We start from the raw sequence: 24,580 nt of genomic DNA, 5'->3' as shown, positions 1-24,580 counted from the left end.
AGACAAGCTGGCGTTAAACGCCAGCAACAAGCATGAAACTGGCGTTCAACGCCAGAAACATGCATTACATGGGCGTTGAACGCCCAGAACGTGCACCAATGGGCGTTTGAACGCCAGAATGATGCACAAAGGCATTTTACATGCCTATATGGTGAAGGAATGGTATTTCTTTTTCACCTCAGGATCTGTGGACCCCACAGGATCACCTCAGGATCTGTGGACCCCACAGGATCCCCACCTACCATATTCCCACCTTTTCTTTCAATCCTAATCACACTCTCCTAATCCAAACCTCATTTCACCCTTTTCCCATATCACACTTCCCAAAAAAAACCTTCACCAATCACCTCAATTCCTCTTCTCAATTACCCCATTCACCATTCACATCACCCCACTCTTCCCCATAAACCCCACCTACCTTCATAACCATCAATGGCACCTAAGGCCGGAGTATCCTCTAGAAAAGGGAAAGGGAAGACAAAAGCTTCCACCTCCGAGTCATGGGAGAAGGAAAGATTCATCTCCAAGAGCCATCAAGACCACTTCTATGATGTTGTGGCAAAGAAGAAGGTGATCCCCGAGGTCCCTTTCAAGCTCAAAAAGAATGAATATCCGGAAATCCAACATGAAATTCAAAGAAGAGGGTGGGAAGTCATAACCAACCCCATGCAACAAGTCGGAATATTGATGGTTCAAGAGTTCTATGCCAATGCATGGATCACTAGGAACCATGATCAAAGTATGAACCCGAATCCAAAGAACTACCTCACAATGGTTCGGGGAAAATACTTAGATTTTAGTCCGGAAAATGTGAGGTTGGCGTTTCACTTGCCTATGATGCAAGGAGATGAACGCCCCTACACTAGAAGGGTCAACTTCAATCAAGGGTTGGACCAAGTCCTTACGGATATATGTGTGGAAGGAGCCCAATGGAGAATAGACTCCAAAGGCAAGCCAGTCCAACTAAGAAGACTGGACCTCAAGCCTGTAGCTAGAGGATGGTTGGAGTTCATCCAAAGATCCATCATTCCTACAAGCAACCGATCTGAAGTTACTGTGGATCGGGCCATCATGATCCATAGCATCATGATTGGAGAGGAAGTAGAAGTTCATGAGGTCATCTCCAATGAACTCTACAAAATAGCCGACAAGTCCTCACCCATGGCACGGCTAGCCTTCCCTCACCTTATATGCCATCTATGCTACTCAGCTGGAGTTATCATAGAAGGAGATGTCTCCATTGAAGAAGACAAGCCCATCACCAAGAGAAGGATGGAGCAAGCAAGAGAAGCTCCTCACGGCCCTCAAGAAGTGCATGAGGAAGCTCATCATCAACAAATTCCTGAGATGCCTCAAGGAATGCACTTTCCTCCCAACAACTATTGGGAGCAACTCAATACCTCCTTAGAAGATTTGAGCCATAATGTTAAACAATTAAGGGTGGAACATCATGAGCACTCCATCATTCTCCAAGAAATAAGAGAAGATCAAAGAGCAATGAGGGAGGAGCAACAAAGGCAAGGAAGGGACATAGAAGAGCTTAAAGACATTGTTGGTCCTTCAAGAAGAAGACGCCACTAGAGGTGGATTCATTCCTTGTCCTTTATTTCTTTCTGTTTTCGGTTTTTAGTATTGTGTTTATCTATGTTTTGTGTCTCTACTTCATGATCATTAGTATGTAACTATGCCTTAAAAGATTATGAATAATTCCATGAATCCTTCACCTCTCTTAAATGAAAAATGTTTTAATTCAAAAGAACAAGAAGTACATAAATTTCGACTTTATCCTTGAATTTAATTTAATTATATTGATGTGGTGACAATACTTTTTGTTTTCTGAATGAATGATTGAACAGTGCATATGTCTTTTGATATTGTTGTTTATGAGTGTTAAAATTGTTGGCTCTTGAAAGAATGATGAACAAAGAGAAATGTTATTGATGATCTGAAAAATCATGAAATTGATTCTTGAAGCAAGAAAAAGCAGTGAAAAAAGGAAGCTTGCGAAAAAAAAAGTGGCGAAAAAAAAAATAGAAAGAAAAAGAAGGAGCAGTAGAAAAAGCCAATAGCCCTTAAAACCAAAAGGCAAGGGTAAAAAGGATCCAAGGCTTTGAGCATCAATGGATAGGAGGGCCTAAGGAAATTAAATCCAGGCCTAAGTGGCTAAATCAAGCTGTCCCTAACCATGTGCTTGTGTCATGAAGGTCCAAGTGAAAAGCTTGAGACTGAGTGGTTAAAGTCGTGATCCAAAGCAAAAGAGTGTGCTTAAGAGCTCTGGACACCACTAACTGGGGACTCTAGCAAAGCTGAGTCACAATCTGAAAAGGTTCACCCAGTTATGTGTCTGTGGCATTTGTGTATCCGGTGGTAATACTGGAAAACAAAGTGCTTAGGGCCACGGCCAAGACTCATAAGTAGCTGTGTTCAAGAATCAACATGCTTAACTAGGAAAGTCAATAACACTATCCGAAATTCTGAGTTCCCAGAGAAGCCAATCACTCTGAACTTCAAAGGAAAAAGTGAGATGCCAAAACTGTTCAGAAGCAAAAAGCTACAAGTCCCGCTCATCTAATTAAATTAATATTCATTGATATTCTGAGATTTATAGTATATTCTCTTCTTTTATCCTATTTGATTTTCAGTTGCTTGCGGACAAGCAACAATTTAAGTTTGGTGTTGTGATGAGCGGATAATTTATACGCTTTTTGGCATTGTTTTTAGGTAGTTTTTAGTAAGTTTAAGCTACTTTTAGGGATGTTTTCATTAGTTTTTATGTTAAATTCACATTTCTGGACTTTACTATGAGTTTGTGTGTTTTTCTGTGATTTCAGGTAAATTCTGGCTGAAATTGAGGGATTTGAGCAAAACTCTGAAGAAGGCTGACAAAAGGACTGCTGATGCTGTTGGAATCTGACCTCCCTGCACTCAAAATGGATTTTCTGGAGCTACAGAACTCCAATTGGTGCGCTCTCAACGGCGTTGGAAAGTAGACATCCAGGGCTTTCCAGCAATATATAATAGTCCATACTTTATTCGGAGACTGACGACGTAACTTGGCGTTGAACGCCAAGTACATGCTGCTGTCTGGAGTTAAACGCCAGAAAAACGTCATGATCCGGAGTTGAACGCCCAAAACACGTCATAACTCGGAGTTCAACTCCAAGAGAAGCCTCAGCTCGTGGATTGATCAAGCTCAGCCCAAGCATGCACCAAGTGGGCCCCGGAAGTGGATTTATGCATCAATTACTTACTCATGTAAACCCTAGGAGCTAGTTTATTATAAATAGAACATTTAACTATTGTATTAGACATCTTTTGACAGTTTAATCTCTTGAATATTCGGTCACTTGATCATGGAGAGGGCTGGCCATTCGGCCATGCCTGAACCTCTTTCACTTATGTATCTTCAACGGTGGAGTTTCTGCACACCATAGATTAAGGGTGTGGAGCTCTGCTGTATCTCAAGTATTAATGCAATTCTATTTTCTTTTATTCAAATCTCTCTTATTCTTATTCCAAGATATTCATTCGTACCCAAGAACATGATGAGTGTAATGATGAAAGTGACGATCATTATCATTCTCACTTATGAACGCACGTGATTGACAACCACTTTCGTTCTACATGCAACCGAGCTTGAATGTGTATCTCTTAGATTCCCCAACAGAATCTTCGTGGTATAAGCTAGATAGATGGCGGCATTTATGAGGATCCGGAAAGTCTCACCTTGTCTGTGGTATTCCGAGTAGGATCCTGGGAATCCGGAAAGTCTCACCTTGTCTGTGGTATTCCGAGTAGGATTCCGGTAATGAATGACTGTGACGTGCTTCAAACTTGCAAGTGCTGGGCGTTAGTGACAGACGCAAAAGAATCAAGGGATTCTATTCCAGTAGGCGCAGGAACCAACCAGTGATTAGCCGTGCTGTGACAGAGTGCGTGAGCGTAGTTTTCACTGCGAGGATGGGATGTAGCCATCAACCATGGGTGATACCTCCAGACGATTAGCCGTGCGAGTGACAGCCGCATAGGATCATTTTCCCGAGAGGATTGAAAGTAGCCACCGCTGATGGTGAACCCCTATACACAGCTTGCCATGGAAAGGAGTAAGAAGGATTGAGTCGAAGCAGTAGGAGAGCAGGCGTCCTTGAACCATACAGTATCTCCATTCGCTTATCTGAAATTCCCACCAATGAATCTGCATAAGTATTCTATCCCTTTTATTATTTATTTTCTTATTTCTATTTTCGAAACCATAAACCAATTTAATCTGCCTAACTGAGATTTACAAGGTAACCATAGCTTGCTTCATACCAACAATCTCTGTGGGATCGACCCTTACTCACGTAAGGTTTATTACTTGGACGACCCAGTACACTTGCTGGTTAGTTGAACGGAGTTGTGAGCTTCTCTACCAGTGCATAAAACTCTTTTATCACAATTTCGTCCACCAACGCCCAAGAGTTTTAAAACATTTGCGTGCGCACAGGGGTGTGCGTACGCACAGGTATCAAATTTTACAATTCTGTTCGCTCGCACAAGGCGTGCGAGCGCCCCCAATAGACTGACTTTCCCAACGTGTCCGTGCGCACGAGGCTGTGCGTACGCACAGGTTGTAAATCCTCATTGGATATGCGCGCGCACCAGTTATGTTAGCGCTCAAAACAGGAAGTCTTTCCCTGCGTGTGCATACGCACAGGTCTGTGCGTGCGCACAGGTTTAAAATTTTACAAGGTTGTACGTGCGCACATACCAGAAATCACAAAATTATGCAACTTGGCAGAATTTCAGATTTTCAACACCAACTTTGAATGATCATAACTCCCTCTACAAAAACCCAAATTTTACAAACTTTATATCAAATTGAAGGGTTTTCAATAAGCTTTAATTTCAAACCAGTTCCAATCAATTTTGAAAAATGAGGCAAAAGTTATGATTGAACAAAGTTCACCAAAAGCTAACTTTTATCAAAACCCACAAAACTTCCAATCCAACCAACCCTCAAATCAAAATCCAATCCAAACCTGTTCAATTATCATAAAGCATTACCACATACAATATCTTACCATTTCATATCATTCTCCTATTGGGTTTTTCTGTTTGAGCCGTACGAGATGAAATTCTCATATACGGTTCTCAGAGGGGGAGTTCCTTTGGTTTACCTATCTCAATAAAGTCTATGATTGATTCGCAGAACGTCTTGAGATTCAGGCGATTGCCGATGATATAACTAGTAAATATGTCCCTCCTCATGTCAACATATTCTATTGTTTAGGAGGAATTACACTTACTTGCTTTTTAGTCCAAGTAGCAACGGGGTTTGCTATGACCTTTTATTATCGTCCGACCGTTACTGAGGCTTTTGCTTCGGTTCAATATATAATGACTGAGGCTAACTTTGGTTGGTTAATCCGATCTATTCATCGATGGTCGGCAAGTATGATGGTTTTAATGATGATCCTGCACGTATTTCATGTGTATCTTACCGGCGGTTTTAAAAAAACTCGTGAATTTACGTGGGTTACAGGCGTTGTTTTGGCTGTATTGACCGCATCTTTTGGTGTAACTGGTTATTCCTTACCTTGGGACCAAATTGGTTATTGGGCAGTCAAAATTGTAACAGGAGTACCCGAAGCTATTCCCGGAATAGGATCGTCTGTCGTGGAATTATTAAGGGGAAGTGCTAGTGTAGGACAATCTACCTTAACTCGTTTTTATAGTTTACATACTTTTGTATTACCTCTTCTTACTGTTGTATTTATGTTAATGCACTTTCCAATGATACGTAAGCAAGTCATTTCTGGTCCTTTATAGAGAATATGGATCCTAGATATTTCTAATCAATCATTTTTTATTTTGGGGAGGAACAAAAGTATTTCATTGCTACAAATATGGATTATTAAAAAAAATAAGACATGTATTTGGATATTTCCCTGCAACTTAAGACTTAACAAAATTAGCGTCTTATTTTTTTATTTGACATACACGAATAGTTGATAGTTGAGGGGGATTCTCCGAAGAAAAAACGGATTATGGGAGTGTGTGACTTGAACTATTGATTGGATCGCGCAGATGGATAACTTTTTCATATCTGTCACATTTTAATTTGCAATAAAATGTGTCTCTTTGTTCCAACCACCGCGCAAGCCCCCCTACAAAGGATAGGCCGGTTCACTTGAAGAGATTCTTTTCTATGATCAGACTTGATCATGTCCTGGATGACCGGGCCTCGTAAGATCCATTAAAACTAAAATAAGTGAAGTGGTCTAATACGAATTCCGTCTTATCGATTTCACTTAACTTAATAGTATTGAAATGCATTCATTTCCTATGCATTGACTCGATTTATGATACTATCGGAGTGAAACAAGTAGATCTAAAGAAGAACAGGGGTTAGATTCCATTAGTAACAAGTAAATCCTTTAATTTAATATGTAAATGTATATTAAAAAGTCCCGATATCTTTTTTTGAGGGGGGCAAAAATATCAAGGTCTGAGATGACCCAAAAAGCACTATAAATTTAAGAAAGCCTACTTGCATATTTAGTATTTACAAATAAGAAATGAGTTTTTCACAATAAATAGTTGTGTAACTCCGTAAAACAGAATTGAGTCTATTTTCTTACATATAAACTTTTCTATAGGTATACTCGGTTCGTTTGATTGATGCTCGAGCCGGATGATGCAAAATTATCATGTCCGGTTATGTGTGTGTATTTACAATTAAATACATATTCGAGAGGATAATTTAGATATTTTAAAGTAAAAAGATAGAATAAAAATTTTATATTTCCAAAAGGTTCTATTATTAGAGTATGTATAACAAATTTAAGGAGAGTTTTAGAAGTTTGGAAGCACGAACTATATTAATTGTTTGTTGACCAAAAAAAAAAAGTAGAACCTATTAGATTGAGTCAAGACAATAAAAAATTTAATAGTGTTTTTTAAATTTAGTAGAACATAAATTTATTATTAATTTTTAAAATCATGTAGTCTATATTTTAGTTTGGTTTGTTATTAAAATTTGTTAAAGACTTGATTTGGTTTTGATTTGTTTAGTAGTATTTTTAGGTATTTAAAATTTAAATTAAATATAATCTAATCTAATAAAATCAAATCTAATTTAAATTAATTATCATATCTTTTAGAATTTTTTAATTTAAATAATATTTGATTTAAATATATAGAGTCAATTTTAGAGTTATATTTAGTAAAATTTGATCCATTTTTAGACTAATCTGTTAGATGTCTATTTAAATATTTTTTATAAGACAATTAAAACAAATTTTGATGAATAAATTTTTTTAGTTATTTTATGTAATTTTTTTATTGTGTGATCAAGTGAGGTGAGTGATTTGTTTTGTTTGTTCCAGAAAAAAAAAATTGAAGAATCTAACTAAAGGTAATTCTGTGATTAGTTACTTAGTTCTTTTAGTTTTCACCTTTTAATATAAATTGTCAAGAACATATTTATTAAAAATTTAGTAAAAAATTTCTTCTAATGACCTAAATTGCTAAAAATAAATATTTTAAAAATTAATAAAAAAAATTCTTTTTTTTATCTTTTTGTATTTTTGCTGTGTCTTTTTTTTAGTCTTTTATTCTTCATCCGTACATTATATTTATTGAAAAATTTATTTGGTATGCTTTTTAAGCTATTTAAAATAGGTTGGTATAATTTTAATTTAATTTATGAAAGAATTGCACAATAAACCTTCTTCCTGACTTGTTTGTATTAAGGGAACATTAACCATCAACCGTATCAATCCTAACCCCCTTAACTTATGGCAAAAAGTGATAAATAATGTTGGAGTAGTAGTTGTTTGGCGTCGAGTTTTCTTTTACAATAATCATTACATTGAGTAGTATAGTAATTTCCTACCCTGCTTTAATTTCCTTGTTATGAAATACCATGTAGTTAATTAAGATAAAGGACGACAATATGGGTATGGATCTGCTGGATTGGTCATAAGTTTTTAAAGCAATAACAACGATTCATAATTTCAAGAGGTTGCGGTTGATATGACTTATGAGGATTTATTTATTTAGTGTTTTTAACCCATATTGTGTTTCACCAAAGATAATAGGCAATGAGATGGAATCATGGAAGTGTCCCAGATTCGAATAGCTCCAAAATGCGAGACACGTGAGGTTTATCAGAAGGGACATGTTTATTTATTATTTTTTTATATAATATAATAAAAAATAAAATAGAATTATCGTTTAATGATTAAAAGATTTGTAAAAAAAATTAATTTAAAAGAATCGGATTTGATTTTTATCGAATAATAAATAATGTTATTATTACTATTCAAGTTTTTTTACTAATCAAATCTAATTAAATTAGTCTAATATAATAAAATTAATTATCATTAATATTATGTTAAATCTTATTTTTTAATTTAGTTGGATCTAATTTATAAAAAAATTTATATGCATAACATTATTCAAATATAATAAAAGAGGAAATTTAAAATAAGTAAAGTGAAAAATAAAGTTCAAAGAATTTATATTTTAGATAAATTAGTTTTTAAAAAAATATTAGTAAAATCTTCTAAAATAATATATGTAGACACACTATCTTTAAATTATCTTTTATAATTAAAGTAAACAATCTTAATTTTAACTAATTTATCTATGTTTATTATTTTAAAAGACTTTATTAATACTTTATTTTTTAGAACTAATCTGTTTAAAATATAAATTTTTAAAAATTTATTTCTCACTTTACTCCGAGACAAATTTTACATATATTTTTATATGAATTTAGTTTTCATATATTTTGTAAAAACATACATCTAATTTTATATTGATACACTGTAAAAAATAATTAATTTTTAAATTTATTATTTAAAAAATATTAAAATATATAAAATTTGATTGAGCATATAAATTTTTTTATTATAATATTAATACACTAAAATTAAACTCTAATTGTAATATATCACAAAGTATTGTATATATTATATATTTCTTAAAGTTCCTCACTGCACAATCCTTTATTATTCAAAAGACAAGTGATTAATTTAGGCGAAGACTCGAGTCTTTAAATTAAGACATTTAATCTCGTCTATTAAATAAATATATTAAATTTTTTACACATAAATATAAATAAAAAATATTATTATTCCTGAAATCGTTACTTTAACTCTGATATTAATTTTTAAATTTATTTAAAACTTTAAATTTTTAATAAAAAATTAATTAGAGGACTATTTATTCTTTTATTTTTTTTATAAAATTTATAATATTAATTTTTTATTTTTATTTTATTATTATTTAATACTTTTTTATTTTACGAATTAAATATTTATTTATAATTTTTATAATTCTTTTAATAATTTATTTATTATTTTTAAAAATTTATATTTAATCTATTAATTCTTATTACTAATTGTTCTATTTTTTGTACAGAAATTCTTATTTCATTTTTGAATTCAATGAATAAAATTTATTGTGAAATTAAAATTTAAAAAAATATTTTATATTAATTTAAGAAATTACGTGTCATTCAAATTAATATTAGTTAGAATTATTAATTTTGTTTATTAGTTTAGATAATTTAATTATTTTTTTTATATCTTCTAATTTACTTATTGATTTAATTTTATTCATAATTTAAATTTTTATTATTAAGCCATATTTTTTAGAGTACAATTTTTAATTGTGACCAAATAATTAGCTCTAAAAATAAGTTATTTTTATCGCTTTTATATGAATGGTGACCTTATTTAAGCATACCCATTAAAGATGAAAAAATATGAAAAAAGATGAGAAGTATAAAAGATACCTGAAAATTATCAATTTTTATAAAAAATATATAAAATTTAAGTTTTAACATATTTATTATATATTTATTAAAATAAAAATTTAAAAACTTTTTCTTAATAATAATTTTAATATGTGTGCCTAACTAATCCCGATTATCTACACCATAAAAGATAAAAAATTTCTTAAAAAAATGTATAAAAAGTAAAATAAAGATTATGAGATTAATTTTGATACATTAATAGTATAAAACGTTTTGCACGGTCGTATAATTACAATTATTTTTTTAGATAATTATTCACGCAGTCAATATAAAAATAATTTTTTTAAATATGACAATATATGATTAGATGTATGCATATATGATTGGATGAATGTGTAAAATTATCTTTAAGTGTATTAAAATTAAATTTCAGATTATTTCTGAAAAACATATCCCCATCATAATTCGTCTCAACTACCTTATTTAAAACTGCAACTCCTCTTCTGGCTGTATAAAATTGGCAACCATCTCGCTTCAACTTCATTGGATCATTGCATGTCATTACTCATTACTTTACTTTTACAAAGATAATAATAACAAGAAAGGTATATAGAAAAACAACTACTCACTTCACTATATACTTTCTTTCTTTCTTTCTTTCTTTCCTGCCGACGAACGCCACATATTCTACACGCCCACTCTGCGCGTCTTGTCATCATCATCCTCTTTGATTCTCTAACTGTACGGACTACATGCTCATCTTTCATTTTTTTCTTTTCTTTTTCGGATTTTGGATTGTCTTTCTCTTTCTCTGTGGTCTTCTCAATTTGGGTTTTGAAGCTTTTGCCTTCCTCATATGAATTACCATGGTCTAATTAACCATCTATTGTGCATGGTTGTGTATGTGATTTGGGATCTTTTAATAACGAAGAAGAAACGAGGACTTAAATGGTAAAATAATGTTCATTTTAATAGGCATTTAATTAACCATGAGTACAAAACTGAAGGATCCAGTTGAGTCATTGTTAATTATTCTGAGTTATTGTTTAATTCTTTACTCTTATTTTATTTTTTGACAGTATGCCTGCCTATCTCAGTCTTCAGTACTCTTTTGTGCTTCATTCCAATTTTTGCATGCCGTAACTTTTTGTTATTTACCAACACCAAAGTCTACAGTTGTATTTAATTTTTAATTATTAATTTTTAAAAATGCATAAATTTTTTTATTTATTGGATAATTTTAAAAAAAACGTAAATGAAAAGAGACGGTACAGTTTTGAGGAAAGAAAAGCGATTTATATGAAGATTTTAAAATTATTAATTGACCCCAAATGATAAAATAATATCACAAAAGGCTTGTTATAAGTTTTAGTTTGAAAAACCTCCCTCTCCTAACCTCATAATTACTTCTGCACAACCACCAAGGAACCCAGATCATCCAAAAACTTTTTTGTTGCGTTGTCAATGAAGAGTTATGGCCTTAAATTAAAATATTAGTTTTGACTTTATTTGTTTCTTTTTTATAGTTTCACGTTGAAAGTACAATTTTTATGAAAATGTTTTTGACAAAGGAAATTTTTGTTATTTATATTGAAGTTGTTTAGTTTTTTCATTTTTGTTTAATAGACCTATTATTTGGAATCAAAGAATAGAACAAATATTAAAAGAAGATAATTTGATGAAAATTAGAAGAACTTAGCATGCACAGAAGGAGAAGCTGTCATGGAGTGATGTTGAGAGAGGGGTTTGTTGGGAAAGTTATTGTATGCGAGTCGAAGATGGTAGACAATTCATAAATTTAACAAACATTAAATAAGGATATTTTAATAATTTTTTTTAATAAAAATTTATATACAGTTATTTTTATATAAAATTAGATAAAAATTCAGTTGCAGTTAATTTTACGTGAAATTGATAGAGTTATTAGATAAAAATTTAGTCAAATCATCTAATAACTCTCAATTATCAACTTCCCGTTAAGTCGACTGCACTTGAGTTTCCACCATAAAATTAATAAATAATAGATTTGATTAAATTATTATTTAATAATTATTAATTATTAATTTTATATTTACACAATTGTACGTGAGTTTTACTGTTTTGTTTGACTAAAATTCTTATGAAACACCGAAAGTCAAGCATGATTTTTGGGCACCGTTTATTGAGATTATTTAAATTGACCGCCAAAAAGAAAAATATTTAGTTTTTCTTTCAAGTTTTAGATTTTGACACGGTGCTGTTTTTATTCACATGTAGTTGATTCTAAAAGAAAAGAAGAGAAGATGCTGAAGAACTTTGCTATTAAGGTTGAAGAAGGAAAGGAGGGTGAAAATGGAAAACCATGTGTCGGTCCAGTTTACAGAAACCTGCTGGCGAAGAATGGATTTCCTCCCATGGATCCTGATTTCAGTACTACTTGGGATATTTTCAGGTACTTTAATTTCATTTCAGTCTGTATCATATTCTGTATCTATTTTCTTGTGAAGGGAAGGATAGAATAGAAGAGAATAGAAGATTATTATAGAATAAGAAAAATGCATGACCAGGTTATTAAATGCAGTAGTTCAGCAATGGCTAGTTTCATTTAGTGTTCTTATCTATCTACATGAACTGGGTTGGGTTGGATGAGAAGTTAAAGGCAGTGGTCCATTTTCCAAGATGTACTAACATGCGTTGGATTCAGTTTAGGTAGAATGATAAATTGATAATACATTATTATGTGGCCACAATTTTGAATGGTCCTCAACATTTCAAAATTAACAATTTGGTCCATGCCGTCCATCAACTTTTGTTTTCTAGTTACTTTTTGTGTCTTTTTGGTTTTTATAGGGTTAGTTATCATGTGCATTAAATCATAGCTATTATATTTAAGGATTTATTTGTTTTTTGTTTTAAGAACACTAAGTTTATAAATTAAATTTTTTTATTATTTGATTTATATTTATTAAATAAAATATTTAAAATTTTTTACTAATAATAAATTTATCATGTATCTACATATTAGTTAAACTCAATTAGTATTTTTATATTTTATTTAATAATAAACTAAATATAAAAAATAAATTATCAAAACATAATTTATTATTTTTCTACAAACAAAAAATTTAAAAATATAATTATAAAAGCTTAATAAAAATAATAAAAAATAAATTATATTTTTTATTAATATTTTTATATTTTTTCTGTCAAAAAATATAAAATACACTAATTTATTATATCAAAACATAATATTTTTATTTTTATTTTAGGTGAATTATATGGTAAAGATATAAGTTTACAAATATTTCTTTTTATAGGATAAAAGAGAGATTAAAAAAGATAGGACTCACACTTTGAATAGCAATAAAATAATAAAAAATAATTATAAAAAAATTTATTTTATTTCTCTATACCACTTCAACCTGTATAGAGTATCCCTTTATTTTATTTGTCAAACATAATTTTATATCTTCTAATTCCTATAGTGATGTTCTGTATTTATAAACAAATTCATCCAAAATAATTTTAGATTATTGTCTTCGTTCAATAACCTATTTATGAAACACTACTTCCGTTCTCTTTCATCCGTTTGTGTTGTCAGTTTCATGAAATGAATTTGGGAAAGACTTAAAGTGATCTTTCTCTGATGATTGCAGTGTCTCTGTCAAAAAACATCCAAAAAATCGGATGCTGGGATGGCGTAAAGCTATCGATGAAAAGGTTTTATTTTATTTTATTTTATTTTATTTTTGTCAATAATCCATTTTTGTAATGCCCATCACTAGTGTCCTACCTCATGGCAAGAAACTTAAGAGTTAATTTGTTGTTGTTAATAGTTTGGACCATATGTTTGGAAAACATATAAGGAAGTTTATGATGATGTTCTGCATATTGGTTCTGCTTTAAGAGCTTCCGGTGCTGAACCTGTAAGTGAATAATGCTTTGAAAATATTTCCATTGTTAATTAGAGAATTATTTGTTGATAATTATGAAAATTAATGTTCATATCACAGGGTTCTCGAATTGGAATTTATGGCTCTAACTGTCCTCAATGGATAGTGGCAATGGAGGTATTATACTATTATGACATTTCAATAATCAATTGTATTCTATTTTTTTTTTCATAATAGTAATAATATTAATAATGCTAATATGGTTCATAATCCTGTTTAATAACCATTGGTGCATAGGCTTGTTCTGCCAACAGCTTTATTTGTGTGCCTCTCTATGATACACTTGGTAAGTATTTTGGGAATTGATTTCATTGAAAGCGTTAATTTTTATACATTCACATTCAATATTGTATATACCTTCATTTATAGACTGTACTGTCTATAAATGATATTTTGTGAAGTTATATTCGAGATTCAATTTAGTTTTTATAATTTTAATTGTTTAAATTTAGTTCATAAATTTTTTAATTGATTCTACGATAAAAATTATTATAAAAACTAACATGATTAAAATTTAAAAAATTTAAAAATTAAATTGAGACTTGAGTATATTTTACGAACCAAATTGAGTATTTTCTTAATAGTTAACTCTTATTATACTAGTATAGCCTAGGATTAAATGATGTTAGTATAAGAATTTTATATAGTGCCAATATATATGTAGTATATAAAAATTAAACCCTTTTTTTCACTTTGTTAATTTATCTAGAGGAAAAATTTAAATTGAAGGTATCATTTTTGGATAATGATTTTAAAGGAAAATAGGAAATTAAATACATGCCAATGTCTCTCATTTATATCTTAATATACTTCCAGCTACCAGGCGTCACTTCAGTTAGTTACATTGTAAAAAAAAAAAAAAATTCAATAATTTATTTGTTAGGTGATTCATGTTATTTGTTATTGATTCGATGGAAATTAAACATAAATGCAGGCGCCGGTGCTGTTAATTTTATTATAGATCATGCAGAAGTTGATATTGTTTTCGTCCAAGATAAGAAGGTGAAAGAGGTAATAATAAGGGTCATTTAATTTTCATGACATGGTTCATGATGAATTCACATGCATATATTCAGAAGGAGTAATAAAATTTCTCATTTTGCAGCTTTTGAAACCTGATTGTATATCTGCTAAGCGACTGAAAGGTAAAATTAGTTTGATAGTACGTAGTTCAATTTCAATGTTTAATTTGTGAAAAATATTTTGGTGAAGAATAGAATATAATTGGATAAAAATATATACATTACATATAATAAATTTATTTTCATTTTTTATTAAAAAATAATTTTTATTTTTCACCAAAATATCAGTCTTTAACATAGTATTGTTCTTAATTAATTTGTGTGCTACATTTATAAATTATATAAGGTACTTAACTGAAATTTGATTGTGGTGACGTCAGCAATGGTGTGCTTCACTTCATTAACAGAGGAACAAAATGATAAGGCAGCTGCAATCGGAATTAAGCCATATTCTTGGGAAGAGTTTTTGCATATGGTAGGTCCACATTGAGATTTTTATTCAATAAATAATAATTCAACAATGTATTTTAATTGTATTTGAAAAGCTTTTCTCGAGACATAATTTCAAAGATAATAATTATAATGTGTTTTAAGATGACATATGTTAAGATTGTTATTAATAGATGTTTTTAAGTTTTTAAATTTTTAATTTAATAAATAAATAATAAATATATTAAAAATTTAATTTTATATTTTATGTTATTCTTTTAAGAAAAATTTTCACTCTTTTTTTATTCTAAGAAATGATAAAATGATATTTTCGTCTCTTTTATTTGTAATATCATTTTTTTTTATAACTTTTAAAAAATCTCCTCTTTAATTCATTTTAAATTTTTTATGTTAACTAACGTTAACTTTTTACTTATTTTTTTAAAAAATATTTTTTAAATATCTTTTAGCAAAAATTTTATTTTTATATAATTAAATTTGTTTATCAAAATACCTTGCAACAAATTATTTTTTTACAGATTAAATTGTTTTTTTATTAAAATCCTTTTTAAAAAAATTTTTAATGATTAAATCATTTTTTTAATGATCAAATTATTTTGTTTTCAAAAATACAAATGACAGTCACTCTTACTTTTGAAGGTTATTCTTGGAGGATTCGTGCTTCTCTTTTTTTAGATGGCTTTCTTTTCAGATTTTTCTAAAAATTTTAAAATATATTTTGGTATAAATATAGTTTAATTAATAAAAAATAATTTGTTAAAGAGTATTTTGATAAACAAAATTTAATCATAAAAATAAAATTTTTGTTAAAGAATAATTTTTGTAAAAAAATTATTTTTTTTAAAAAGTTAATAAAATTAATGTTAGTTAACACAAAAAATTTAAAATGAATTAAAGATGAGATTTTTTAAACATTACAAAAAAGAAGAGTATATATTTTATAAATAAAGAATAAAAAAATATTATTTTAATATTTCTCAAGAAAAAAGAATGACACTTTTTTTTTCTAATTAATAATTTTATTTTATATTTTAAAAACACATGTTAGAGTTAAATTCTAATTATAAAAGCTTGTTGGACTCGTTGGATAACGGAAATAGGTATGGAGAATAGTAAAACATTTTTTATTTGGAAATAATACTCAAATATTTTCTTCTTTATCTATATATATGTTTTAATTTATGTTGTTTTATCTTTTTATTTATTTATGTATCCTAGCCAATTTTTTAATAGAAAAATTTTAGATAATTAACATCTTTTTGTATTTGCATTGTATTTAAATTAATATTAGTTAATTTTTTTCTTTTACCCTAAAAATATTAGTATTCAATTTTTTTTTTTTGACGGTTACTCCCTTCTTAAGATTGTGAACTAAAAAATTGGGTGTTCCGATACTTTTTTAAAAACATATAAAAACATGGTAATAAAATCTAAACACTACTATATGCTACTAATAGAATTGTTTTACATTTGTGAACATGTTTTGGTGCAATTTATTGTCCGTACATACAGGGAAAAGAAAAGCCATGTGAGATTTATCCACCTCGTGCTCAAGATATATGCACTATAATGTATACAAGTGGGACAAGTGGAGACCCCAAAGGTGTTGTTTTATCGCATGAAAATATTGTTGCTTTAGTACGAGGCATGGATCTTTTCATGGAACAGTTTGAAGACAAGGTAAAATCCCATGCTTATATTAGCTACTTCACCCATTACCCAAATGTTTTGCTACCATTTATTTATTATTTTTATTTTTTGTTCTTATTATGCTTTTGGATTATTCCTCTCTTTTTTCTTTCTTTTCTCATATTTCTTGCCCTATTTTAACCTTCACGTACTGTTAATTTTAAAAAAGTCTAGTGAGAAAGAAATGAATATTAGAAAGAAACGTTTGAAACTAAAAATAATAATAGAAATTCTAAATACAAATAAAAAAATATTCGGAAGAGAAATAAAATAAAACTAATTTTATAGTTTAAGATTTAGAGTGGTTGGCCAACAACGGCGGTAGATGATTGGAAATTGTGGTGTTAGAAGAACGAAGAAAAAAAATTGAAAAAGAGTAAAAAGGTATTTTTCAAAAATAAAAAGAGAGAAAATAGTGAGTGGTGTATTTGTTTCGCTGTGAGCTAATAATTGATTATTGATTGAAGTTGGCTGATTTTTTATTGTCATTTTAGTGGGCTTGTTAATTTTATTATTCTAAATTCTATGAACAATCATATTAGATAATTAATTAGAGTATCAAGTATCCACTAATAAGAGTTAATTATTAGTTGGGTTGCAAACAAGTAAAAAAAAATCCAAAATTAAATAAAAAAATTATCCAAAACTTAATAAAAAGAAATATTTAAAATGTAAAAAATATATATATAATATTATTGTAAAATAATTCAAATTTTGAACATAATAAAAAATCTTTTAATTATGGTAATAAAATACAATAAATATTTTTATATTTAGGTTTCGAATGTTTAAATTTAAAGGTTTAAGATGTTTTTTTCTGAAAATGTATAATAAAAATAAATAAAATTAAACTATTAAAAAAGAAGACATTATTTTGGATGTTTTTTATAATTGAATTTTAAATATTTAAATTTTAGCAGTTTCAGATATTTAATTTTTTTTTGAGAATGTACGTTAAAAAGTAAATAAAAAAATTTAGATATTTAAATTTTAGAGGTTTTGAATTTTTTTTGTCTATTATTTTAGATATTTCGTTTTTTAAGTTTTGAAGGTTTTTTTTAACGATTTTGAATATTTTTTTTGTTAGATTTTTATATTGTTTTTATGATTTTAAATGTTTTTCCAATAATTTTAAACGTTTCTTTTTGTTCAAAATTTTGCGATAAAGTTGGTTCATTTGTTAAAATATAGTAGAAAAGATTGTTAGTTACCGAAAAAAAAAACAAATAAATTCCCAAATCAAAATTACAAATTAACCCTCGTTCCTTCAAAATATGATCTATTTGCCCCCAATAAAATAAAACGGATTTTCTTGATATATTTTTCTTGAAAATAGCTTAACAGAGAGATTAAGCTGACAAAAACTTTAAGAGATAAAGAATTATTTTGTTTATTTATTTTAGAAAAAAATATAGAGAATCAATATATTATCTGTCAACTTATTGTCAATAATAATTAATTATTATATTTTAAATATATGTATAAGAAGACACATTCAGAAAATACATATATAGATTTTTATTAGACATATCTACAAAAATATTTTTATTAAACACAATTATAAATAAGAGTTGATAAAAATGAGCAGAAATACTGTTGGTAATATAGTAGGATTGTTTATTTTATAAAGGATTATTTAAAATTTGTAGACTAATACATTGCCGTCTTTTAATTTGTTAGATATTAATTTGCTCAAAACAAAAACTAACGAAGACTAATTTAAAAGTTTGAGTAGTGCTAGAGCCAATGGCCTAAACGTATAATGTGTATAATGGGCTAAATCTTTAGTTTATGAATAAAATGAACATCACTTATACTATCCAGAGCTAATTTTGGGTTCACCAAGGTTCGAGCTCTTGACCATCTAATACCATGTCCTGAAACCACTTATCCCAAAAACGTAACCTAATAGAACAATGTAACACTAATAATCATATCTCTAATACTTTCTAAATGTACACTTAGGTCATTGGCTCCCTATACTTTTTCTAAAAGTTTATAATTAAAAAAAAGTTAATAGTGGAAATTGAAATGAGCATAAAAAGAATGAAAGTTTGGAAATGGGTTATCTGAGAAAAGTGGTTTAATTTAATTTGCACAGATGACAGTTGAAGATGTGTATTTATCGTTTCTTCCGTTGGCTCATATTCTTGATCGCACAATTGAAGAGTACTTCTTCCGCAATGGTGCATCTGTTGGCTACTATCATGGGGTACGTACCATTCTCTTATTTATGCATCATTCTATATTATAAGGAACGTTACAACTTTAGTAAAATTTAGTAGTTACTCATTAATGTTAAAAGTATAAATTAAAATTATTGACAAAAAAAATTACACTGATTTTTTATTTTTTTCGTGTATTTATTCTACTAACTTAATTGGATTTTGTTAAACGTTTAAGGAAAAAAAAGTCACTTCAGTAGTGTAAATATTAGTCATTAGTTAAATTTTTATGTTAGAATTTATCTTGGTTTATTCATCTTATACACACTTACTTTTTCATTTTATCTATATATCTCGTAATTAACTTTTGGGGTTGTTTGCGTGAAGGATCTAAACGCTTTGAGGGATGATTTAATGGAGTTAAAGCCAACACTATTTGCCGGTGTGCCACGTGTCTTCGAAAAAGTATATGAAGGTAGAAAGATTACACGTTGACATACAAGTCTTAATTTGACATGCGTTAGGCAGCACTAACAAAGAAAGTATAATAAAGAATATGGTTCAACTAATTTAAACTAAAATATTAATGAAATGAAATGTTTATATGAATTATTTTTTTTAGAAAGAAAATAGTGTACCTTCTTCTCACAACTACATTAAACACATCATAATATCTCATTTAGTCATTTTATCAAAACAAGTGCATTGAAGATCATGAGGGGTTTAGAGGACGGAGAAGGTCATATAATTGAAACCTTCATAAAAAGATGACAAGTTGAAGAATCTATAATAGCCAATGTATGAAAGAAAGTCAAAAGAATATAATATTTGTTTTCAGGTATCAAGAAAGCAGTGGAGGAACTCAATCCATTCAGGAGAGCAGTATTTGGCATGCTCTACAACTAGTAAGTTAGTTGATACTTGATAGTGTAACATTTTTGGAAAAGGGTAGAATTGTCTATATAAGTTAATGAATTTTTTACTAAATTGTAAATAGTTCTTCAGTTAACTAATCACATTTATACTCTGAATCCGATCCTCTGATACAGCAAACTTGGCTGGATGAATAAAGGATATAAGCAGAGAGAAGCATCACGTTTAGCGGATCTATTAGCCTTTAGAAAGGTTCTATCACTTCTCTAATAGCTGTTTTTTAAAAAACTAAATAAAAGATTGAATTATTTTATAAATTTTTATAATTTTACTCAATTTTTAATTAAGTGGTTATAATTCAAAGCAAGTTTGTCACCAAGTTTTTATACTATATAAAAATTTTAATCAAATTCTTATATTTTATATATTTGAAAGTAAATCCCTATTGTTCAAAAATTTTGTGATCAACTTAATATTGTAATGTACCTCATAATTTGTGCCTTTAATTATTCTATTCAATATATTGGTCATCTGGGTTAATGTTCAAATTTGTCATTGAAAGATAATATATTATTGAAATTGATGTATTAATCTTATTAGTCTTTTAAAAAATATAATCATTAATTAAATTGATTATTTCATCAGTTAAATAATGATATATTATATTAAATATTATATGACATAATGACATAATAGATTAATATTGTATATTACAAAATAATTGGTTAAAATGTTATGTTCTAAATTTTATGATCACTTGTTTATAACATGTGACATTAACCTGTTATGTTATTATGTCATATAACACTTAACATAATATAGTTATATTTTTTAAAGATTAATATGACTAACAAAATTTATTAGAATCTAATTTAAATAACAAATTATCTTTCAACAATAAAGTTGAATATTAACGAACCCTCAGTGTTATTTTTCTAGCTAATACAAGAGGGTTTTGGTTAAAATATATTTTACAATATAAGGATTTGGTTGTAAACGCTCAAGCTATGAAGATTTTTGTTGAAAATTTTTGCATAGTTGAGAAAGTTGATCACAAAGTTTTAAGCTACAAAGATGAAACTGTAAAATAATGAAAGGTTCAAAGTTGTGGGTATTAAAAAGCAGCGGAGTCCTTATTTGTGAAGTGTTGTGATTTATTTTGGTAGGTGAAAGCGAGGCTTGGTGGGCGAATTCGACTAATAATTTCTGGGGGAGCAGCTTTGAGCCCCGAAATAGAAGAGTTCTTGCGTGTTACTTGTTGTGCCTTTGTATGTCAAGGCTATGGTAAGCATCTTGCTCACGTCGCGTTACTTAACTTGTAAAAATTGCTTTAAACTGAGAGCCAAAATAAATTTTAATTAGAGTAAACTGACAAATAAATTCGTAAGAATTTATATTTTGAATAGATTAATTTAACAAAAAAGTATAAATAAAGTTTTTTAAGATAATATATGTAAATACATTATCTTTAAATTAGTCCTTCTGATTAAAATAAAAAATCTTAATTTGGAACTAATTTTTTCATGTTTGTTATCCTGAAAAATTTTATTAGTATTTTTTTTAATTCTGTTAGTCTTTATAGTTTCACAAAATTTTCAAGTTTTTATACTTTTTTTTAATTGGGGGTCTCTACACTATTTTTAATTTTGTAATTAGATATTTTTCATATAAAAAATATTAAAATTAACAGAATATTTCTCCCAAAATATGAGGTCAAAGTTCGAGTTAAATTTTTAATTATAGATACCTTCAATTTACGAAAAAATAGTTAGCTCTAATATTTTTTATACTAAAAAGACTTGATTATAAAATTAAAAGTAATGTACGAATTCAATTGAAAGAAAAAAAAGTACAAAAATTTAATTGAAAATTTGATAAAACTATAAGAAACAATAAAATAATTAAATCTATTTAAAAAAACTAATTTATTCGAAATATGAATTTTTAAGTGTTTATTTGTGATTTTATTGTTGTTAGTTCTTGATACATTATTAACAGAGAATGGTTGATGTATCCAGGTTTGACTGAAACGTGTGGACCAACAACACTTGGATTTCCTGATGAAATGTGCATGTTGGGTACAGTTGGTGCTGTTTCTATATTCAACGAGCTGCGGTTAGAGGAGGTTCCCGAAATGGGATACAATCCTCTTGCAACTCCTCCATGCGGCGAGATTTGTATCAGGGGCAAAACTGTCTTTACTGGATATCACAAAAGTCCTCAGCTCACCACCGAAGCCATTAGAGATGGATGGTTTCACACAGGTTTTTTTCAATTTGAATACTATTAACTCCACTATCATAAAAATAGCAAGAATTTAAAGCCAAACATATTGGACTAAAAGCTTAGTTAGACTCAATTGAACGAATAATTTGTTCGCCTGGTATTTTTTAGGTTATTTTTATTAGTTAAAAAGAAAAGCTTTTGTGAATTAATCATGTGAAATTTTTGTAATATATAACATAACATAATGACGTAAACTAGACTTTATTATTTCATTTAACAACACAAACACAGTCGTAAAAAATGACGATGATAATGACGTGGTTATACATATTTGAAATTAAACAGTAATGATTAACACATTTGAAATTTTAGGGTTTAATAAATTTGTACATGCTTATAATTTGAACAACCAAATTGAAGTTTTTGCTGGATCTAAATTGGGTGTTTTTAATTTCTGGGTATTCCTAAGGTGACATAGGAGAAATGCTTCCCAATGGTGTTGTGAAGATCATTGACAGGAAGAAGAATCTTATCAAGCTTTCTCAAGGAGAGTACATAGCACTTGAGCATCTCGAGAATGTTTATGGAGTTACTCCAATAGTTGAAGATGTCAGTATTCCATTTTCTTCTCCTTAAAGACTCACGTGTAGTTATTTTCATGTGAAGTTGATAGTTAAAAATCGTTAAATGATCATTTAGTCAAATTTATCAAATCATTTAACAATTTTCAAATATCAACTTTATACGAACACAAGACAACTAACTATACATGAATTTTTACTCGTTTTTTCTTTTTTTTGCAATTTCAATCCATAGTCACTATGGATAATGAATATAGTTACATTCATATTTTTTGGGCGTGTTTTGATTTTAGATCTGGGTTTATGGGAATAGCTTCAAGTCAATGTTGATTGCAGTAGTAGTGCCAAATGAAGAAATTACAAATAAGTGGGCACATTCAAACGGTCACACAGCATCTCTCCCCAAACTCTGTTCTCTTGATCAATTGAAGAAACATGTGCTATCGGAGCTCAAATCAACTGCTGACAGAAACAAGGTAATAACATTAATATATACTAATGTGTCTATTAATAATTCATATTTTAGAAACAAAACTTTGTACAATAAATCCTTTTCCATATTCATTAATGTTCTTAATGTTCTCACCGAATCAATGGCATGCTTATTTTTATATATATTTTGACATTTTGTCAAGTATGATAAACAACATGTAATCTTGTTGTTTTGAAAAATTTGCAAACTGTGCAGCATTAAGGCTAATAATATAGACAAATTTTCGGTTTTTTTTTTTTTTTTCTTATAACGTATGTTTCATCAAACTAGTTGAGGGGATTTGAACATATCAAGGGAGTGATATTGGACCCACTTCCATTTGACATGGAAAGAGATTTGGTGACTGCAACACTCAAGAAGAGAAGAAACAACATGCTCAAGTATTATCAGGTAATTTAATTTAGGTCCCTTCTATGTGTCTAAGTATTATCAAGTATTCTATCTTTTTTTTTAAATTTATTTGATATTTTACCCCCTTCTTTCCACTTATTCACAATAAAGTTTGCTTAACTAATGAGTGTTATTGAAATTAAAAATAAAATAAAGATAAAAATCTATGGTAGAAACACATTAATATAGTTTTTTTCTCTTTTTATTTGTAAGATCCTAAAAGTAGAAAATAATATTTTCAATAACAAAACAAACACAGTTTTCAGTACATTCAAAATTAAATGTTTTTGCAAATTCAATAAATTTTTTGTTTGATTGATTTCTTAACCAATCAGTAACCCCCTTATCATAGAACACTAGTTACCCTATTAAAAGTACTCATAAAATTGCTGAAATTTTAACAGGAGCAAATAGATGAACTATACCAGAATTTGGCGGGCGACAAGAAAAAACTATGAGTCTCCAAAGACTGGTGAACCTGTTTATGAGTCTCCATGTGCTTTTGTTTTTCCTACGATGATGTATTATGCAGTAATTAAACATGTACTTCTACTCAAGTTCAAGTTCCGAAACTATATATATTATTTTGAGTTACTAGCATGTAAATAGTTAATAATCAGTGTGAGTGTGTATTATATATTAAGTGCTGGCCATCATATGACTAATGAAAATAGTGTGTGATAGTAAGCGAAAATGTCCTACGGTTCTTGTCTCTTCGATCTAAATTGAGAATAGATGAAGATTCAGATATCAATTTCTGCTCCTCACAAAAACAACAAAACTAACCACAAAAAATGGTAACGAATTAGGGTTCGGATGGTTAGATATTGGTTTACTATCTTAGGAATGTGGACTATATATATGTTCAGCAACCATGCTATATATATATATATATATATATATATATATATATATATATATATATATATATATATATATATATCAAAATCAGTATTCAGTATAAAATATAGACTAAAATATAAATACATATTAAAAATAAATTAAAATATA

General features: G+C 28.6%; 1 protein-coding gene across 2 annotated transcripts; it reads left to right on the top strand.

Moving 5' to 3' along the window:
* The first annotated feature begins 10,259 nt into the window (after nt 1–10,259).
* Nucleotides 10,260–24,263, top strand: LOC112710569 (long chain acyl-CoA synthetase 1). Of its 2 annotated transcripts, none has more exons than XM_025762842.3 (20): nt 10,260–10,489; nt 12,005–12,179; nt 13,384–13,447; nt 13,564–13,653; nt 13,741–13,797; nt 13,918–13,966; nt 14,615–14,691; nt 14,786–14,825; nt 15,083–15,177; nt 16,665–16,832; nt 18,943–19,053; nt 19,394–19,481; nt 19,845–19,911; nt 20,056–20,131; nt 21,046–21,163; nt 21,898–22,143; nt 22,575–22,714; nt 22,980–23,162; nt 23,450–23,569; nt 23,974–24,263. In XM_025762842.3, exons 2-20 carry the CDS (start codon nt 12,031–12,033, stop codon nt 24,025–24,027), a joined length of 1,992 nt encoding a protein of 663 aa, XP_025618627.1. In that variant the 5' UTR covers nt 10,260–10,489; nt 12,005–12,030; the 3' UTR covers nt 24,028–24,263. The 2 variants fall into 2 exon arrangements, with proteins under 2 accessions (XP_025618627.1, XP_025618628.1); XM_025762843.3 differs by having other exon boundaries at nt 10,296–10,353.
* Nucleotides 24,264–24,580: the final 317 nt, after the last annotated feature.

Source organism: Arachis hypogaea, chromosome 9 (assembly GCF_003086295.3).
Source record: "Arachis hypogaea cultivar Tifrunner chromosome 9, arahy.Tifrunner.gnm2.J5K5, whole genome shotgun sequence".
NCBI classification, from domain to species: Eukaryota; Viridiplantae; Streptophyta; class Magnoliopsida; order Fabales; family Fabaceae; genus Arachis; species Arachis hypogaea.
This window is presented reverse-complemented; position numbering and strand designations above follow the sequence as displayed.